The following is a 13,794-nucleotide window of genomic DNA, read 5'->3' as shown; positions in this document are numbered from 1 at the left end:
AGTTTGAAAACAGTATGGGGTGGATAAGTAAGACTTCTATCTCAAAATGGATAAACACGTAAATACGATACAGACATAATACACATGGTGAGCAGCGGCCACACTGCACATGAGGCTCTGGAAGTTCAGTGCACTTCAAATCACTATTTGGGGGATAAAGCCCCACAGAGACATCAGCAAGCAGTTCCATATTTTGGCTCTTAGTTCACAGAAGCCTCCATGGATGACTGATATGATCAAGATCACACAGCCAGGATGACAGGCGGTGCTCACTGGGAGATCTCCGGCTTCTGTGGGCAGCAACTCAGGGCCAGAGAAGAGAAACCTCCAGAAAATTCTTCATAACTTTATGCACATAGGTGTGTTGCCTGCATGTCTGTGCACCATGTGTGTGCAGTGCCCACAGAGGCCAGAAGAGGGCACTGGATCCTTTGAAACTGGACTTGTGAGCCCCCAGAGGGTGCTGAGAATTGAACACAGGTACTGTAGAAGAGCAGCCAGTGTTTTCTTTTTTTCTCTGTTTTTGGGAGGCGGGGGGGGGGGGGGTTGTCGAGACAAGGTTTCTCTGTGTAGCCCTGGCTGTCCTGGAACTCACTCTGTAGACCAGGCCAACCTTGAACTCACAGAGATCCACCTGCCTCTGCCTCTCGAGAGCTGGGATCAAAGGCATGGGCCACCACTACCTCCCGGCTGCAGCTCACTCCAGCCCTTCTAGAAAAGTTTTCCCCTGGTGCATCTGCTGCCCACCTTATGCTGTCTACCCAGATGGGCCTTTGTTCTCTGGGACTGCAAGAGAGAAGATGGAAGGCAAGATACAGCAACACTATAAGCTTCCAGGTCACTGTACCACCAGGTAAGGTGGCGCCTGTGAGTGTCAGTAGTCAAGGACACAGACAGAAGGTGACTAGGCAGTGGTTTTCCTCTAAGTTCCTGAGGCTACCACCTGGAGGTCTTCTGTATCTCACCCCCTCCCCTGCTATGTGCTTAGCCCTGGGGATACTCCACTGCCCAGATCCCAAAATGGGGCAGCCAGTGTCAAGCACAGGTCTGAAGATGTGTGGAACACCTGTTACTTCTCATCGTGCCTGTCCCGTGACACAGCCACAGCTCTAGAGTGACACAGCTCTCCCGTGACACAGCCACAGCTCTAGAGTGCTGGCAGTGAGCACCCAGAGTGCCTCAGACTTGATTTTACCAGTAACTGCTGGAATCCTCTGCACCAACGAGCAGGGATCCTGTCCAGATACAGGAGTCAGAGCCTCAAGGTTTCCATATTCATAACCAGACAAAAAAATAATCTTGTTGCAATTTCAGATAAGCAATGTTCACTAAGAAAAGAGGGTTTGTCCCCTGAAGCACTGCAGAACACGAGGTTCTCTGGGGGACTCTGATACAGAAATAAGAAGCAGATACGAACATCCTGGACTATTGTGTCCTGACCAGTCACAGTGACCCTGCTCTCAGCTGTGTGGGAAAGGCTCTGTCAGCACAGCTGAACGTTTTTGCAGATACGCAGGTATTCGTCTATTCAGGGAACTAAAAAGCATTTACAGTGGGAATTAAAATTGAGGGGAAACATTTATAGTGTGAACTAAAAACTGAGGGGAAACATTTATAGTGAGAACTAAAAAAGGAGGAAAAACATTTACAGTGAGAACTGAAAATGAGGGAAACATTTACAATGGGAACTGAAATGAGGGAAACATTTACGGTGGCAGCAGACTGATGGCCTCATGTTTGCCAATGGATCTCCTTTTCCAGCACTGCAGGCAACACTCAGTTTGAACACAGGCCAGACAGTGACTTGGGACTCAGGCCTCACAGCTGAAGCCACACAGGATAGGCAGGGTGTGGCCCAGATACATGCACAGCATGGGGAAGCTGCAGTGGGGTCACGGTGCCTCCTGTGAAGTCCTTGGGTAGAACTGCAGGTCACTAAAGACACCTTCCCCCATCCCCTCCCTCTCCCCTTACAAAGTGTCCTTGACTTTTATTGCAGGATTCTAGAGTTGGGCCAACTTACAGACACCTAAGTCCCTAGGTTCTCAGCTTCCTGGCCACTTGGGGGCTAGCTGCCTTCGACCACACTCCAGTAACTGTCAACTGGTATGGGCTGGGAACATCCAAATGCTTCTCTGATCAGCACAGAGCCCTGGGCAGTGCCCTCTACACTGCCTGCCCTTTCCTATGAGCACACCTCCACGCAGCTCTCATTGGCCACAGACTCTCAGTAGACACAAACTGGGGAGGGGCCTCCTGTACTTTTCCTGAATGCCTTCTCTACTCATCACCTCGTAATAAATAGCTACCATTATCCCCCGAAGTTCCCTGAAGCACTGGAGAAGACAGGGTTCTCTGGGGGATGTTGATAGAAGCAACAAGTACACATGCACATCCTGCTTCATTCACATCCTGAAAGGCACACAGGACTACTATGTCCTCACCAGCCACACCGACCCTGCCCTCGGGGGTAACCACTACTCTATTTTAGTTTTTGAGGCAGGGTCTCACCATGAAGCCTTGGCTGATCTGGAATTTACTATGGAGACCAGGCTGGCCTTGAACTCACAGAGCTCTGCCTGCCTCTGCCTCCCGAGTGCTGGGACTAAAGGTGTGTGCTCACACCAACCACCTTTTTCTCAAGACTTATTTTTTTTTTGTTATGTGCATGTGTGCTTTCCTTGTATGCATGTCTATGCACCACACACACAGGCAGTTCCTGCTGAGGCTGGAAGAAGACACTGGATCCCCTTGGAACTGGAGGTACAAGTGGTTGTTAGCCTCTGTGTGGGTGCTTGGAACCTAGCCTGGTTTCCTCTACAAAAGCACTAAGTGCACTTGACGTCTGAACCATCTCTCAAGCCTAGCAACTCCATTATTATGCAGTGCAGTTGCTAAAGGCGCCCCAGTGCCTCCCCTGGGAGCCCCCAGTCACAGCCCACCAGAGACCACAACTTGGGACCCGCCAGCCTGCCAGCCATGCCCATACCCTGGAGAGTGAGCCATCAGTAGGTATTTAAACATAAGAGAAGCCCCCATAGCCGAAATGCACGGAGATACATACCCCAACACACAGGGCAAGCCCTCACAGAGGTTTTTTCTGCATGATTGTCACTTACCAAAAGAATACCTGAAACACACACAAAAAAGGAAGAACAGTAAGATGTCGGCTTGGTTTTATATGTTAAACCATTGTGCTTACCCGCTGAGCAAAACCCACTTGTGAGCTTGGGGCAGTGTGGGGCAGAGGAGGACCTGACTCCAGGAGGATCAGCTGCCAGCCACTGAGTAGGCAAAGCTGGGGGAGACAGGGCCTACAGGCCAGCAGAAGACACTGTAGAGTGATCAGATGCAAGATTCTAACTGGCTGCCCCTGCAAACGCTATCCTCCAGGGTCTGAAGTTCAGGGTGTCTGGGTATCTTGACGTAGATCACCAGAAGAGGGGCTATGTTAGAGGAATGCAGTGGGCTGTGCTGCCCCAGTGTCTTTTACTTTGAAGTCACAGTGGGAAGATGCCTAGAGCCCTGTGCTGGGACCCATTGAGCTAGACCGTGCTGCTGGGTGTGCTGGTTTGAATGAGAAGGGCCCCTGAAGTCTCATGTATTTGAATGCTTCATCATCGGGGGTGGCAATATTGGAAAGGATTGTAAGAATTAGGAGGTGTTAAACTGGGCGTAGTGGTGCATGACTTAATCCCAGCACTTGGGAGGCAGAGACAGGTGAATCTCTGAGTTCAAGGCCATAATTTCTAGAACAGCCAGAGCTACACAGAGAAACCCTGTCTCACCTAACAACAACAACAAAAAGAGAAAGAAAGAAGGAAGGAAGGAAGAAAGGAAGGAAGGAAGGAAGGAAGGAAGGAAGGAAGGAAGGAAAAGGGGGGTGGTCTTGCTGGAGCAATTGTGTCAATGGGGCCACTGGGAGTGAGCTTTGAGGTTTCAAAACCCATGCCAGGTCAGGCTCGCTCTCTCTCTCTCTCTCTCTCTCTCTCTCTCTCTCTCTCTCCCTCCCTCCCTCCCTCCCTCCCTCCCTCCCTCTCCCTCTCCCTCTCTTTCTCTCCTACCAATCAGAATATAGCTCTCAGCTACTGCTCTAGTGCCTGCCTGCCTTTGCTTGCATGATGATAATGCGGTAAGCGTCTGAAACTGCAAGGCCTCAATGAAATGCTTGCCTTGGTCACGGTGTCTCTTCATAGCCACAGAACAATAACTATTAGCAATAAAATAGTCACCAGGCAAGTGCTCTGTCACTGAGCTGCACCTCCAGTGTCCCCACTCCTAATGCCATCCAAGTACCAAACATGCACACCTACTATACTGTGAAAGAAAGACATGCTGACACACACTACACATGATGGGCCCTAGAACACCATGCTGGGGTGAAGCCAGACACAGAGTCACAATACTAAGGGATATGGATCCCAGTAGACACTAGGGCATATAAGCACCATGGGTGCAAACGTAAAGCCACAGGCCAAAAGCAGTTATTGGTCACCAGGGGTGGTTGGAGGAGCAGTTGATGGGCTTGATAAGGGGTTCTCTTGTGATGAGGATGGTTTAAACTTTATGACAAGGGTTTTTGGACCCTGAATACATGAAACCACTGACTTTTAAAGTTTATTTTTGGTTGGTCCTATTCCATTTTGAGACAGAGTCTTGGCTGTCCTGCAACTCACTGTGTAGCCCAGGCTTGTTTTGAACTTGCGGTTGGTCTTCCTGCCTCACCTGAGTGGTGGGATTAAAGGCACGTGCCACCACACTCAGCTTGACTCATACATGTTAAATAGATTTTACAATATATGAACTGCACCTCCATGAAGAAGAAAAACTGAATACAATGTGTGCTAATGAAAGGTAAAGGCCTGAGATCTACCATGGGGTCTGGACTCACTGAGCGGGCTGACAGCCTGCTGGTTCTGAAACTGTGTCAAGTGATCCCTGCCTGCCAGAGGTACATGCTGTTCTCAGATAAAACAATAATGCTTGAGGCTTTTTTTTTTTAACCACAGATGCTAGAGGCAGTGAATACATCCTTTGAACATGGTACTATATGTCCATAGAGGAGATATTTAAGTGAACAGAACACTTACTAGCCCCTACTCATAGCTAACCGCAGAAATATATTGTGCGAGTTCTCCAATGAGTAGCAGTCTCTGAACAGAGAATGGGGAAGGGCTCATGGGTGGGGCTGGAGAGACGGCTCAGTGGGTGAGAACACTTGTTCTGCAAGCACGAGGATTCAAGTTTGAATCCCTAGGACCTGGATGTATGTGTTTGTAACCCCAACACACACGCACACACACACACACACGCACACACACACACTTTCTTAGTCGCTTTTGTGAGGAATTTTGTTACAGCAAGGAGAAAAACAATCAATACAGGTACCAACCCCCTCGCCTACTTCCCACGTGTACACACTGATATTGATTGCCACACCCACAGATTTCTCCAACACACCTTCCTGTGGTCCATAAACTCCCTGGCCTTGGCGATCCTATAAACTCCAACACCTCCTCTAGTCCTACAGGGTCCCATCAGGGCAAGCTTTGAGCCGTGGCCCAGTGTCATGTCTAGCATACACTACAAAGACTCTTTTTGGTAAGGGTAGAAGTGTGATGTTTCAAAGTCAAGTCCTTCAGACCTCAGTGTTCCCACTAGCTGCCCAACGATCTCTGTCTCCATCTTCTCAAAAGTCATAGCTCAAGCAGGCTGGCAGCATATTCTCAAGAGGACACAGATCTCTAAGTTCAACCACACATTTCATCCCCAAAGAGAAAGGCCAGAGTTTGGCTGAATGCTAACAGCAGCCTCTGTCAAGCCTAAGCACTTGGTTCCCCCACCCCCCAATAAGCTCACTGAGGCACTTCAGTGGCCAGGAGGTAGGTATATGTCCAACAGGCTAGGGGACAGGCTCTACTTACCAGATCTGCCCTACGTTGACCAGGGACATGTAGAGGGCCCAGAGGGCAGCCATGAGTATCATGTTGGCACAGCCGGTCACCAGGACAAAGGAGGACAGGCCTAGCCCAAGAAGAGCAAGGAGGTCCAGGTTGAAGTTCATGTCTGACCAATCCAACAGCCACATAATGGTTGGAGTATAGGTCCAGGGACTCCAGCCAGTGCTGCCGTGGAAATACTGCTGGACATTCTTCAGGTACAGTCTGCAGGGCAGCAGGCCCCGGTCACCGATGAGGGCCTTGTTCTGATTGAATGCCACCAAGAAGGCCACAACTGGAAGACATACAAATGCAGGAGTTGTGAGTAGGGACAGACCATACCTCCATCGACTCAGGGATGCAAGTAGGAACTGGGTCCTGTGGGAAAAGGAGATGTTAGTGGCTGGGTGACAGGAGGACAGGTGATACAAGTGGACATGAATGGGCCCCCATGGACACAAGTGGACATGAATAAGATCTACTTCCACAGACACAAGGGGACGCAGGCAAGAATAGGCCTCCATGGGTACAGGAGAGGAGGCCCTTGGGTTAGCAGGATATGAAGAGGTAATGTCCCTATGGTCATAAGGGCACATGAGGAAATGGCTACACGGACATAACATGTTCCAGTTCGCCTTCTGTTGCTGTGATGAACACCGTGGCTTAGGTAACTTAAAAAGCAACTTAAGGGCAGAGTGGCTTGTTTCAGAGCTTACACTTCCAGGTCACAGCCCATCATAGAGGGAAGTCAGAACAGGAGCTTACGCAGAAACACTGAAGCAATGCTTCTTACAGCTTGTTCTCTGGTTCATACTGAGCCCAGGACTACCTGCCTAAGGATGATGCCACCCATGGTGGGCTTGCCTGGGGATGGCACCGCCCACAATGGGCTGGGCCCTCCTACCCCAACTAGCAATCATTGTCATCGATGTCCCACAGACATGCCCACAGCTCAGTCTAAAGGGGTAATTCTTCATCCGAGCTTCCTTCTTTCCAGGTGATTCTAGGTTAAGTCAAGCTGACAATAAACACTAACCAGGACAGGACACAGATAGGCAACATCCCCGTGGACATAAGAGGATCCAAGCAGGCAAGGCTCTCATGGGCCAGACATGGTTTTCACTGAGGCAGCACGCACGATTTGGCACCTTTGTGGCTTGAATGAGAAATGTCCCCATAGTCTCGGGTATCTGAGCCCTTGTTCTTTCCCAGTTGTTGGTGGTATTTAGGGAGGACTAGGTGGCACAGCCTTGTCAGAGAAAGCATGTCACTGGGGACCGACTCTGAGATTAAATGTCTCACGCCATTCCCAGCTCATTCCTCTTACTCTTGTTGCCATGCCTGTCCTGTGCTGCCATGCCTGTCCTGTGCCTCCCCCACGCCTGTCCTGTGCCTCCCCATGCCTGTCCTGTCCTGTGCCAACATCCACTCCCCCCACCCCCAGTGGACTCTTATCCTTCTGGAGCTGTAACCCAAACAATCTTTCCTCCTGTAAGAACTCGCCTCGGCTGTGGTGCTTCATCACAGCAACAGGAGAGTAACTCACGAGGTGCCTAAGACACACAGAGCAGTTTACACTTGCTCAGAGCCCTCAGGGCTTCCAGAACCCAGCCTGGAGAAAGCACGTCGTGTGTACATACATGGACTATGTCTGCTCTCACATGATGTCTATGCGAGCAAGCTGGCATTGCTTATGTGAGCCTGGGTATGTGTGAGCACTTGGCATTAGCCATCACAAATGTCCTCGTGACTTGGCTCCAACAACAGCACTGTCCCCAGGTCCAGCAGCCTGTGCTACCCAGGAGGTTGCAACAGCCCAAGTTCAGAGTTCATTTCTAGGATCTTCCCTTTTACAGGACACTTCCACTTCTTCAGGGTGCCCATGCTATGTGTGCCTAGTGCAGTGGGACAGGGGTAGGATAAAGAAAGGGAAAAGGTGCGAGGAGAGAAATGAAAGGCACACAGATGGGGAAGAAGTGGCTTCATTGGCAAGAGATGGTCGATACGGATAATCCCAAGACAAAAATGGCAACCTTCAGTACTAAAGGTGACTTTATCAAGATCATGGGATGAATCACAAGGTCGAACATCGTCATCTAAGTTTGAAAAAGAAAAAAAGAGCCAGGCAGGGGTGGTGCACAGCTTTAAACCCCACACTAGGAAGGCAGTGACAGGCAGGTCTCTGTGAGTTCAAGGCCAGCCTGCTCTACATAATGAGTTCCAGGGCAGCCAGAGCTACACGGAGAAACCCTGTCTCAAGAAAGAAAGCACAGGGGTTGGGGATTTAGCTCAGTGGTAGAGCGCTTGCCTAGGAAGCGCAAGGCCCTGGGTTCGGTCCCCAGCTCCGAAAAAAAAGAACCAAAAAAAAAAAAGAAAAGAAAGAAAGAAAGAAAGAAAGCACAAAAGCACCTGGAAATAGCGCAAGTAAAAATCTAACAGATGCGCAGTGGCTCCGTCTGTGGAAAACTACAAAACACAGGAGAAAGGAAGAAGTGTGTGGACGTGTGGGGAGCTAAGCCATGACCATGCGCTGGAAGAGCTGCACTTGCCATTGAAACCAGTCGACAATCACAGAAGAGGTTTGTCTGTAGATCCTGACAGCACATAGGAAGGGTAAGGAAACAGAGGAGCGGTGTAATCAGAAGAGGAACAGAGTTGTGGCATTCAGGTTGACCATCTCTAGGGCTCACTATACAAATAGACACCAATCAAGATGTGGCAGTTTGAATGCCACCCAGGGAGTGGCACTCTTTGGAGGTGTGACCTTGTTGGAGGAGGTGTGTCGTCGCTGTGGGTGTGAGCTTCAAGACCCTTATCCTAGCTGCCTGGGAGCCAGTCTTCTCCTAGCGACCTTCAGATCAAGATGCAGAACTCTCAGCTCCTCCTGCACCAGGCCTGCCTGGACGCTAGATTGAATGCTCCTGCCTTTTATACTGGACTGATGAACCTCTGAACCTGTAAGCCAGCCCCAATTAAATGTTGTCCTTATAAGAGCTGCCTTGGTCCTTGACTCTATCACTCTATCACTCTAGTGGAAGGTCTATTTATTGGCTAGCCACACTCCATCAATCCCTAGCTCCTTGTTCCACAAGAATCTGCTTGCTATTGCTATGATGGTGCCATCCATTAAAAGATAACCCACTAGAGAACTCCTAAACCTGATAAACAACTTCAGCAAGGTGGCTGGATATAAAATTAACTCAACAAATCAGTAGTCTTCTACTGAAAGAATAAACAGGCTGAGAAAGAAATTAGGGAAACGACACACTTCATAATAGTCCCAAATAATATAAAATATCTTGGTGTGACTTTAACCAAGCAAGTGAAAGATCTGTACGACAAGAACTTCAAGTCTCTGAAGAAAGAAATTGAAAAAGATCTCAGAAGATGGAAAGATCTCCCATGCTCATGGATTGGCAGGATTAATATTGTAAAAATGGCCATTTTACCAAAAGCAATCTACAGATTCAATGTAATCCCCATCAAAATTCCAACTCAATTCTTCATAAAATTACAAAGAACAGTTTGCAAATTCATTTTGAATAACAAAAAACCCAGCATAGTGAAAACTATACTCAACAATAAAAGAACTTCTGGGGGAATCACCATCCCTGACCTCAAGCAGTATTATAGAGCAATAGTGATAAAAACTGTATGGTATTGGTACAGACACAGACAGGTAGATCAGTGGAGTAGAATTGAAGACCCAGGAATGAACCCACACACCTATGGTCACTTGATCTTTGACAAAGGAGCTAAAACCATACAGTGGGAAAAAAAATAGTGTTTTCAACAAATGGTGCTGGTTCAACTGGAGGTCAGCATGTAGAAGAATGCAGATCGATCCATGCTTATCACCCTGTACAAAGCTCAAGTCCAAGTGGATCAAGGACCTCCACATCAAACCAGATACACTCAGACTAATAGAAGAGAAAGTGTAGAAGAGTCTCGAACACATGGGCACTGGGGAAAATTTCCTTAACAAAACACCAATGGCTTATGCTTTAAGATCAAGAATCGACAAATAGGACTTCATAAAATTGCAAAGCTTCTTCTGTAAGGCAAAGGACACTGTTATTAGGACAAAATGGCAACCAACAGTTTGGGAAAAGATCTTTATCAATCCTACATCCAATCAAGAGCTAATATCCAAAATATACAAAGAACTCAAGAATTTAGACTCCAGGGAATCAAATAAGCCTATTAAAAATGGGGTACAGCGCTAAACAAAGAATTCTTAACTGAGGAGTATCTAATGGCTGAGAAACACCTAAAGAAATGTTCAACATGCTTAGTCATCAAGGAAATGCAAATTAAAACAACCCTGAGATTCCACCTCACGACAGTCAGAATGGCTAAGATAAAAAACCCAGGTGACAGCAGATGCTGGCGAGGATGTGGAGAAAGAGGAACACTCCTCCATTGTTGGTGGGATTGAAAGCTGGTACAACCACTCTGAAAATCAGTCTGGAGGTTCCTCAGAAAATTGGACATACTACCTGAGGACCCAGCTATACCATTCCTGTGCATATCCCCAAAAGATCCTCCAACATACAACAAAGACACATGCTCCATTATGTTCACAGCAGCCTTATTTATAATAACCAGAAACGGCAAAGAACCCAGATGCCCTTCAACAGAGGAATGGATGCAGAAAATGTGGTACATTTACACAATGGAGTATTACTCAGCTATTAAAAACAATGACTTCATGAAATTCATAGGCAAATGGGTGGAACTAGAACATATCATCCTGAGTGAGGTAACCCAGTCACAAAAGAACACACATGGTATGCACTCACTGATAACTGGATATTAGGCCGAAAGCTTAGAATACCCAAGATACAATCCACAGACCACATGAAGCTCATGAAGAAGGATGACCAAAGTGCAGGTGCTTCAGTCCTTCTTAGAAAGGGGAACAAAAATATTAATAGGAGGAAATATGAAGACAAAGTTTGGAGCAGAGACTGATAGAAAGGCCATCCAGAGACTGCCCCACCTGGGGATCCAGCCCACATACATACAGTCATCAAACCCAGACAATATTGCTGATGCCAAGAAATGCACGCTGACCAGAGCCTGATATAGCTGTCTCCTGAGAGGCTCTGCCAGAGCATGACAATACAGAGGTGGATGCTCGAGGCCAACCATTATACCTAGAATGGGGTCTCCACTGGAGGAGTTAGATAAAGGACTGGAATAGCTGAAGGGATTTGCAACCCCATAAGGACAACAATGCCCACAACCTGAGCTCCCAAGGACTAAACCACCATCCAAAGAGTACACATACAAGGACCTACGGCTCCAGCTGCATTTGTAGCAGAGGATGGCTTTGTCAGGCATCAATGGGAGGGAAGGCCCTTGATCCTGCCAAGGCTCGACCCCCTCAGTGTAGGGGAATGTCAGGGCGGGGAGGCAGGAAGGGGAGGGAGGATGGGATAGGGGGTTTATGGACAGGAAACCGGGAAAGGGGATAACATTCGAAATGTAAATAAAAGAATCCAATAAAAAAATAAATGAAGGGAAGGGAAAAGAAAAGATGACTTAGCAGAGGGCACCCACCAGAGCTACCACCACGGTGCATATACTCCTCCTGCTAAAAGCAAAAGCAAAACCACGACAGAACAGAACCTGAGCAAAATGCACCTTCATCCACACCCAAGCCCCAGAGCAAGCTAATGCCAACTCCACGTGCAAAAAGATGGCCTGAGACTTAACGCCTTAACATAAAAGTTAATCCAAACGGTGGTGCAGATAAAACCAAACAAACTGGAAGCAAACATAAAAGAAAACCTAGGCTGTGCCTGGTGGCTCGGGCTTGTCCTCCCAGGGCTCATGTAGCTCAATTGTGAGTTCAACAAACCAAAAGGGACGGGGAGGGGAGGGGCAGACCATGGGCTCAGGTTTAGCAGCAAAGGTTTTAGATAAAACACCAAATGGGGACTGGAGAGATGGCTCAGCGGTTAAGAGCACTGGCTGCTCTTCCAGAGGTCCTGAGTTCAAATCCCAGCAACCACATGGTGGCTCACAACCATCTGTAAAGAGATCCGATCCCCTCTTCTGGTGTGTCTGAAGACAGCTACAGTGTACTTATATATAATAAATGAATAAATATTTAAAAAAAAAAACCAAATGGTCAGCTCATGGGCTTCGTGAAAACTGAAAGCAAGCAAGCAAGAAAGTGACTTTAAACTTCCCATGGAAACTTCGAAGAAAATGGAAATACGATGCGCAGACTGGAGGGAAATGTTGCAAGCAGTCATGAGTCCCAAGAAGGACTTTCATTAGAGAACTCCTCAAACACAGCAGTAAGAAACCCGAACAGGAGGTAAAAGATGTTTAGAGGTGCTGAGACTGTCTGCACCCCCTGCAAACACATTTGACAAGCGAACACAGGAAAACATGTGCAGTGCCATCCTTACCGGAGAAACCAATAAAGCCAATGAGGCTCTGGGCCTAGTGGTGCATGCTTGTAATCTCAGCACTGGGGAGATACAGGCAGGAAGATCAAGCAGTTCAAGGTCATCCTCAGGTTTACAGCAAGTTCAAGGTCAGCCTGAGATCCAGGAAACAGTCCACCAACAAAATAAGCAACCAAAAGGCCCAAATCTGGAAAAACCTGGCAGTACAAGCGCCCTGGAGGCTTCCGAACTGCAGGGTTGTTGATCACATGTTCGGAGAGAATGCAAGATAGCAGCCACTATTCTGGAAGTTAGGCAGGGTCCTATACAGTGAAACAGACAAGTGGAGCCTGTGTGGTCCACCATGATGCTCTTAGGTATCCACCCAAGTAAACTGGAGACCTATGTCCACATAAAACCTCCACAACGTGTTCAGAGTAGTTAGTAATTACTAAAAACTGAACACAGTCAAGATGCCTCTCAAGGTGGCGATACCTGCCCCACTCCTACAGTGGGAGAGTGCTCGTGGGTAGAAATGCAGGTGCTTCTGGTTCAGCAACCGCGGGGAAGCACATAAATGCAGCTTGCTCAGTTAAGAGTTAAGAGACGGGGTTGGGGATTTAGCTCAGCGGTAGAGCGCTTGCCTAGCAAGCGCAAGGCCCTGGGTTTGGTCCCCAGCTCCGGGGGGGGGGGGGGGGGGGGGAGTTAAGAGGGACACAGACACTTCTGTGACAACCCCTCCTCCCACACCCCCAAACAAACAGCATAGGCAGAAAGCAGTAGAAGAGAACTCTTAAAAACTGTGAAAAGGGGGTTGGGGATTTAGCTCAGTGGTAGAGCGCTTGCCTAGGAAGCGCAAGGCCCTGGGTTCGGTCCCCAGCTCCGAAAAAAAGAACCAAAAAAAAAAAAAAAAAAAAACTGTGAAAAGGACGCTCTAAGTGTAGATCTCCACAATGGTTTCTGACTCTGACGGGCTGTGGGTGGGGAGGGACTCGGTTTTCATTATGGGGCTGGACACTGGGAGTTTGACCAAGTTCCAGTGAATACATGGGGAACATAAATTGGACTTGTCTCCTCCTCCTCCTCCTCTTTCTCCTCCTCCTTCTCCCCCTCCTCCTCCCCCTCCTCCTCCTCCCCCTCCTCCCCCTTCTCCTCCTCCTTCCTTCTACTACTTCTTCCTTCTTCCTCCTCCTTCTTCTCTTTCTTCTCCTCTTCCTCTTTCTCCTCCTCCTTCTCTTATTCCTTCTTTTTGGGGAGGAAGGAGGTCAGAAGGTCACAAGGGCTGTGGGCAGACCTGGAACTAGGAAGTTGAGTGTGACTGGGGTGCATGATGCGAAGAGACAGGAAAAAAAAAAGATAAAACTAAAGGAAAAAAGTCTACACTCTGTAGACTGTAAGGCTCTACTTACAAGTCATCCTGTCCTCTGTAAAGACAGAGGCAGAAACAGGAC

General features: G+C 48.2%; 1 protein-coding gene across 5 annotated transcripts in view; it reads right to left on the bottom strand.

Annotated features, from left to right (window-relative positions):
* Window positions 1-13,794, bottom strand: part of Lmf1 (lipase maturation factor 1) — a 94,234-nt gene that overhangs the window by 66,106 nt on the left and 14,334 nt on the right. For 4 of the 5 annotated variants that reach the window (XR_010055201.1, XR_010055202.1, XM_063269313.1 and 1 more), the window contains exon 2: window positions 5,925-6,234. Coding sequence is in view for 1 of the 5 variants with exons in the window: in NM_001427222.1 (NP_001414151.1) it covers window positions 3,120-3,130; window positions 5,925-6,234 (321 nt within the window). In the remaining 4 variants the exon portion in view is untranslated. Of the gene's footprint in view, window positions 1-3,119; window positions 3,131-5,924; window positions 6,235-13,794 lie in introns of all 5 variants that reach the window. The other variant, NM_001427222.1, reaches the window with a different exon arrangement.

Source organism: Rattus norvegicus, chromosome 10 (assembly GCF_036323735.1).
Source record: "Rattus norvegicus strain BN/NHsdMcwi chromosome 10, GRCr8, whole genome shotgun sequence".
Classification (NCBI taxonomy): Eukaryota; Metazoa; Chordata; class Mammalia; order Rodentia; family Muridae; genus Rattus; species Rattus norvegicus.
Note: the sequence above shows the minus strand (reverse complement) of the source record. Positions and strands in the feature narration are given on the sequence as shown.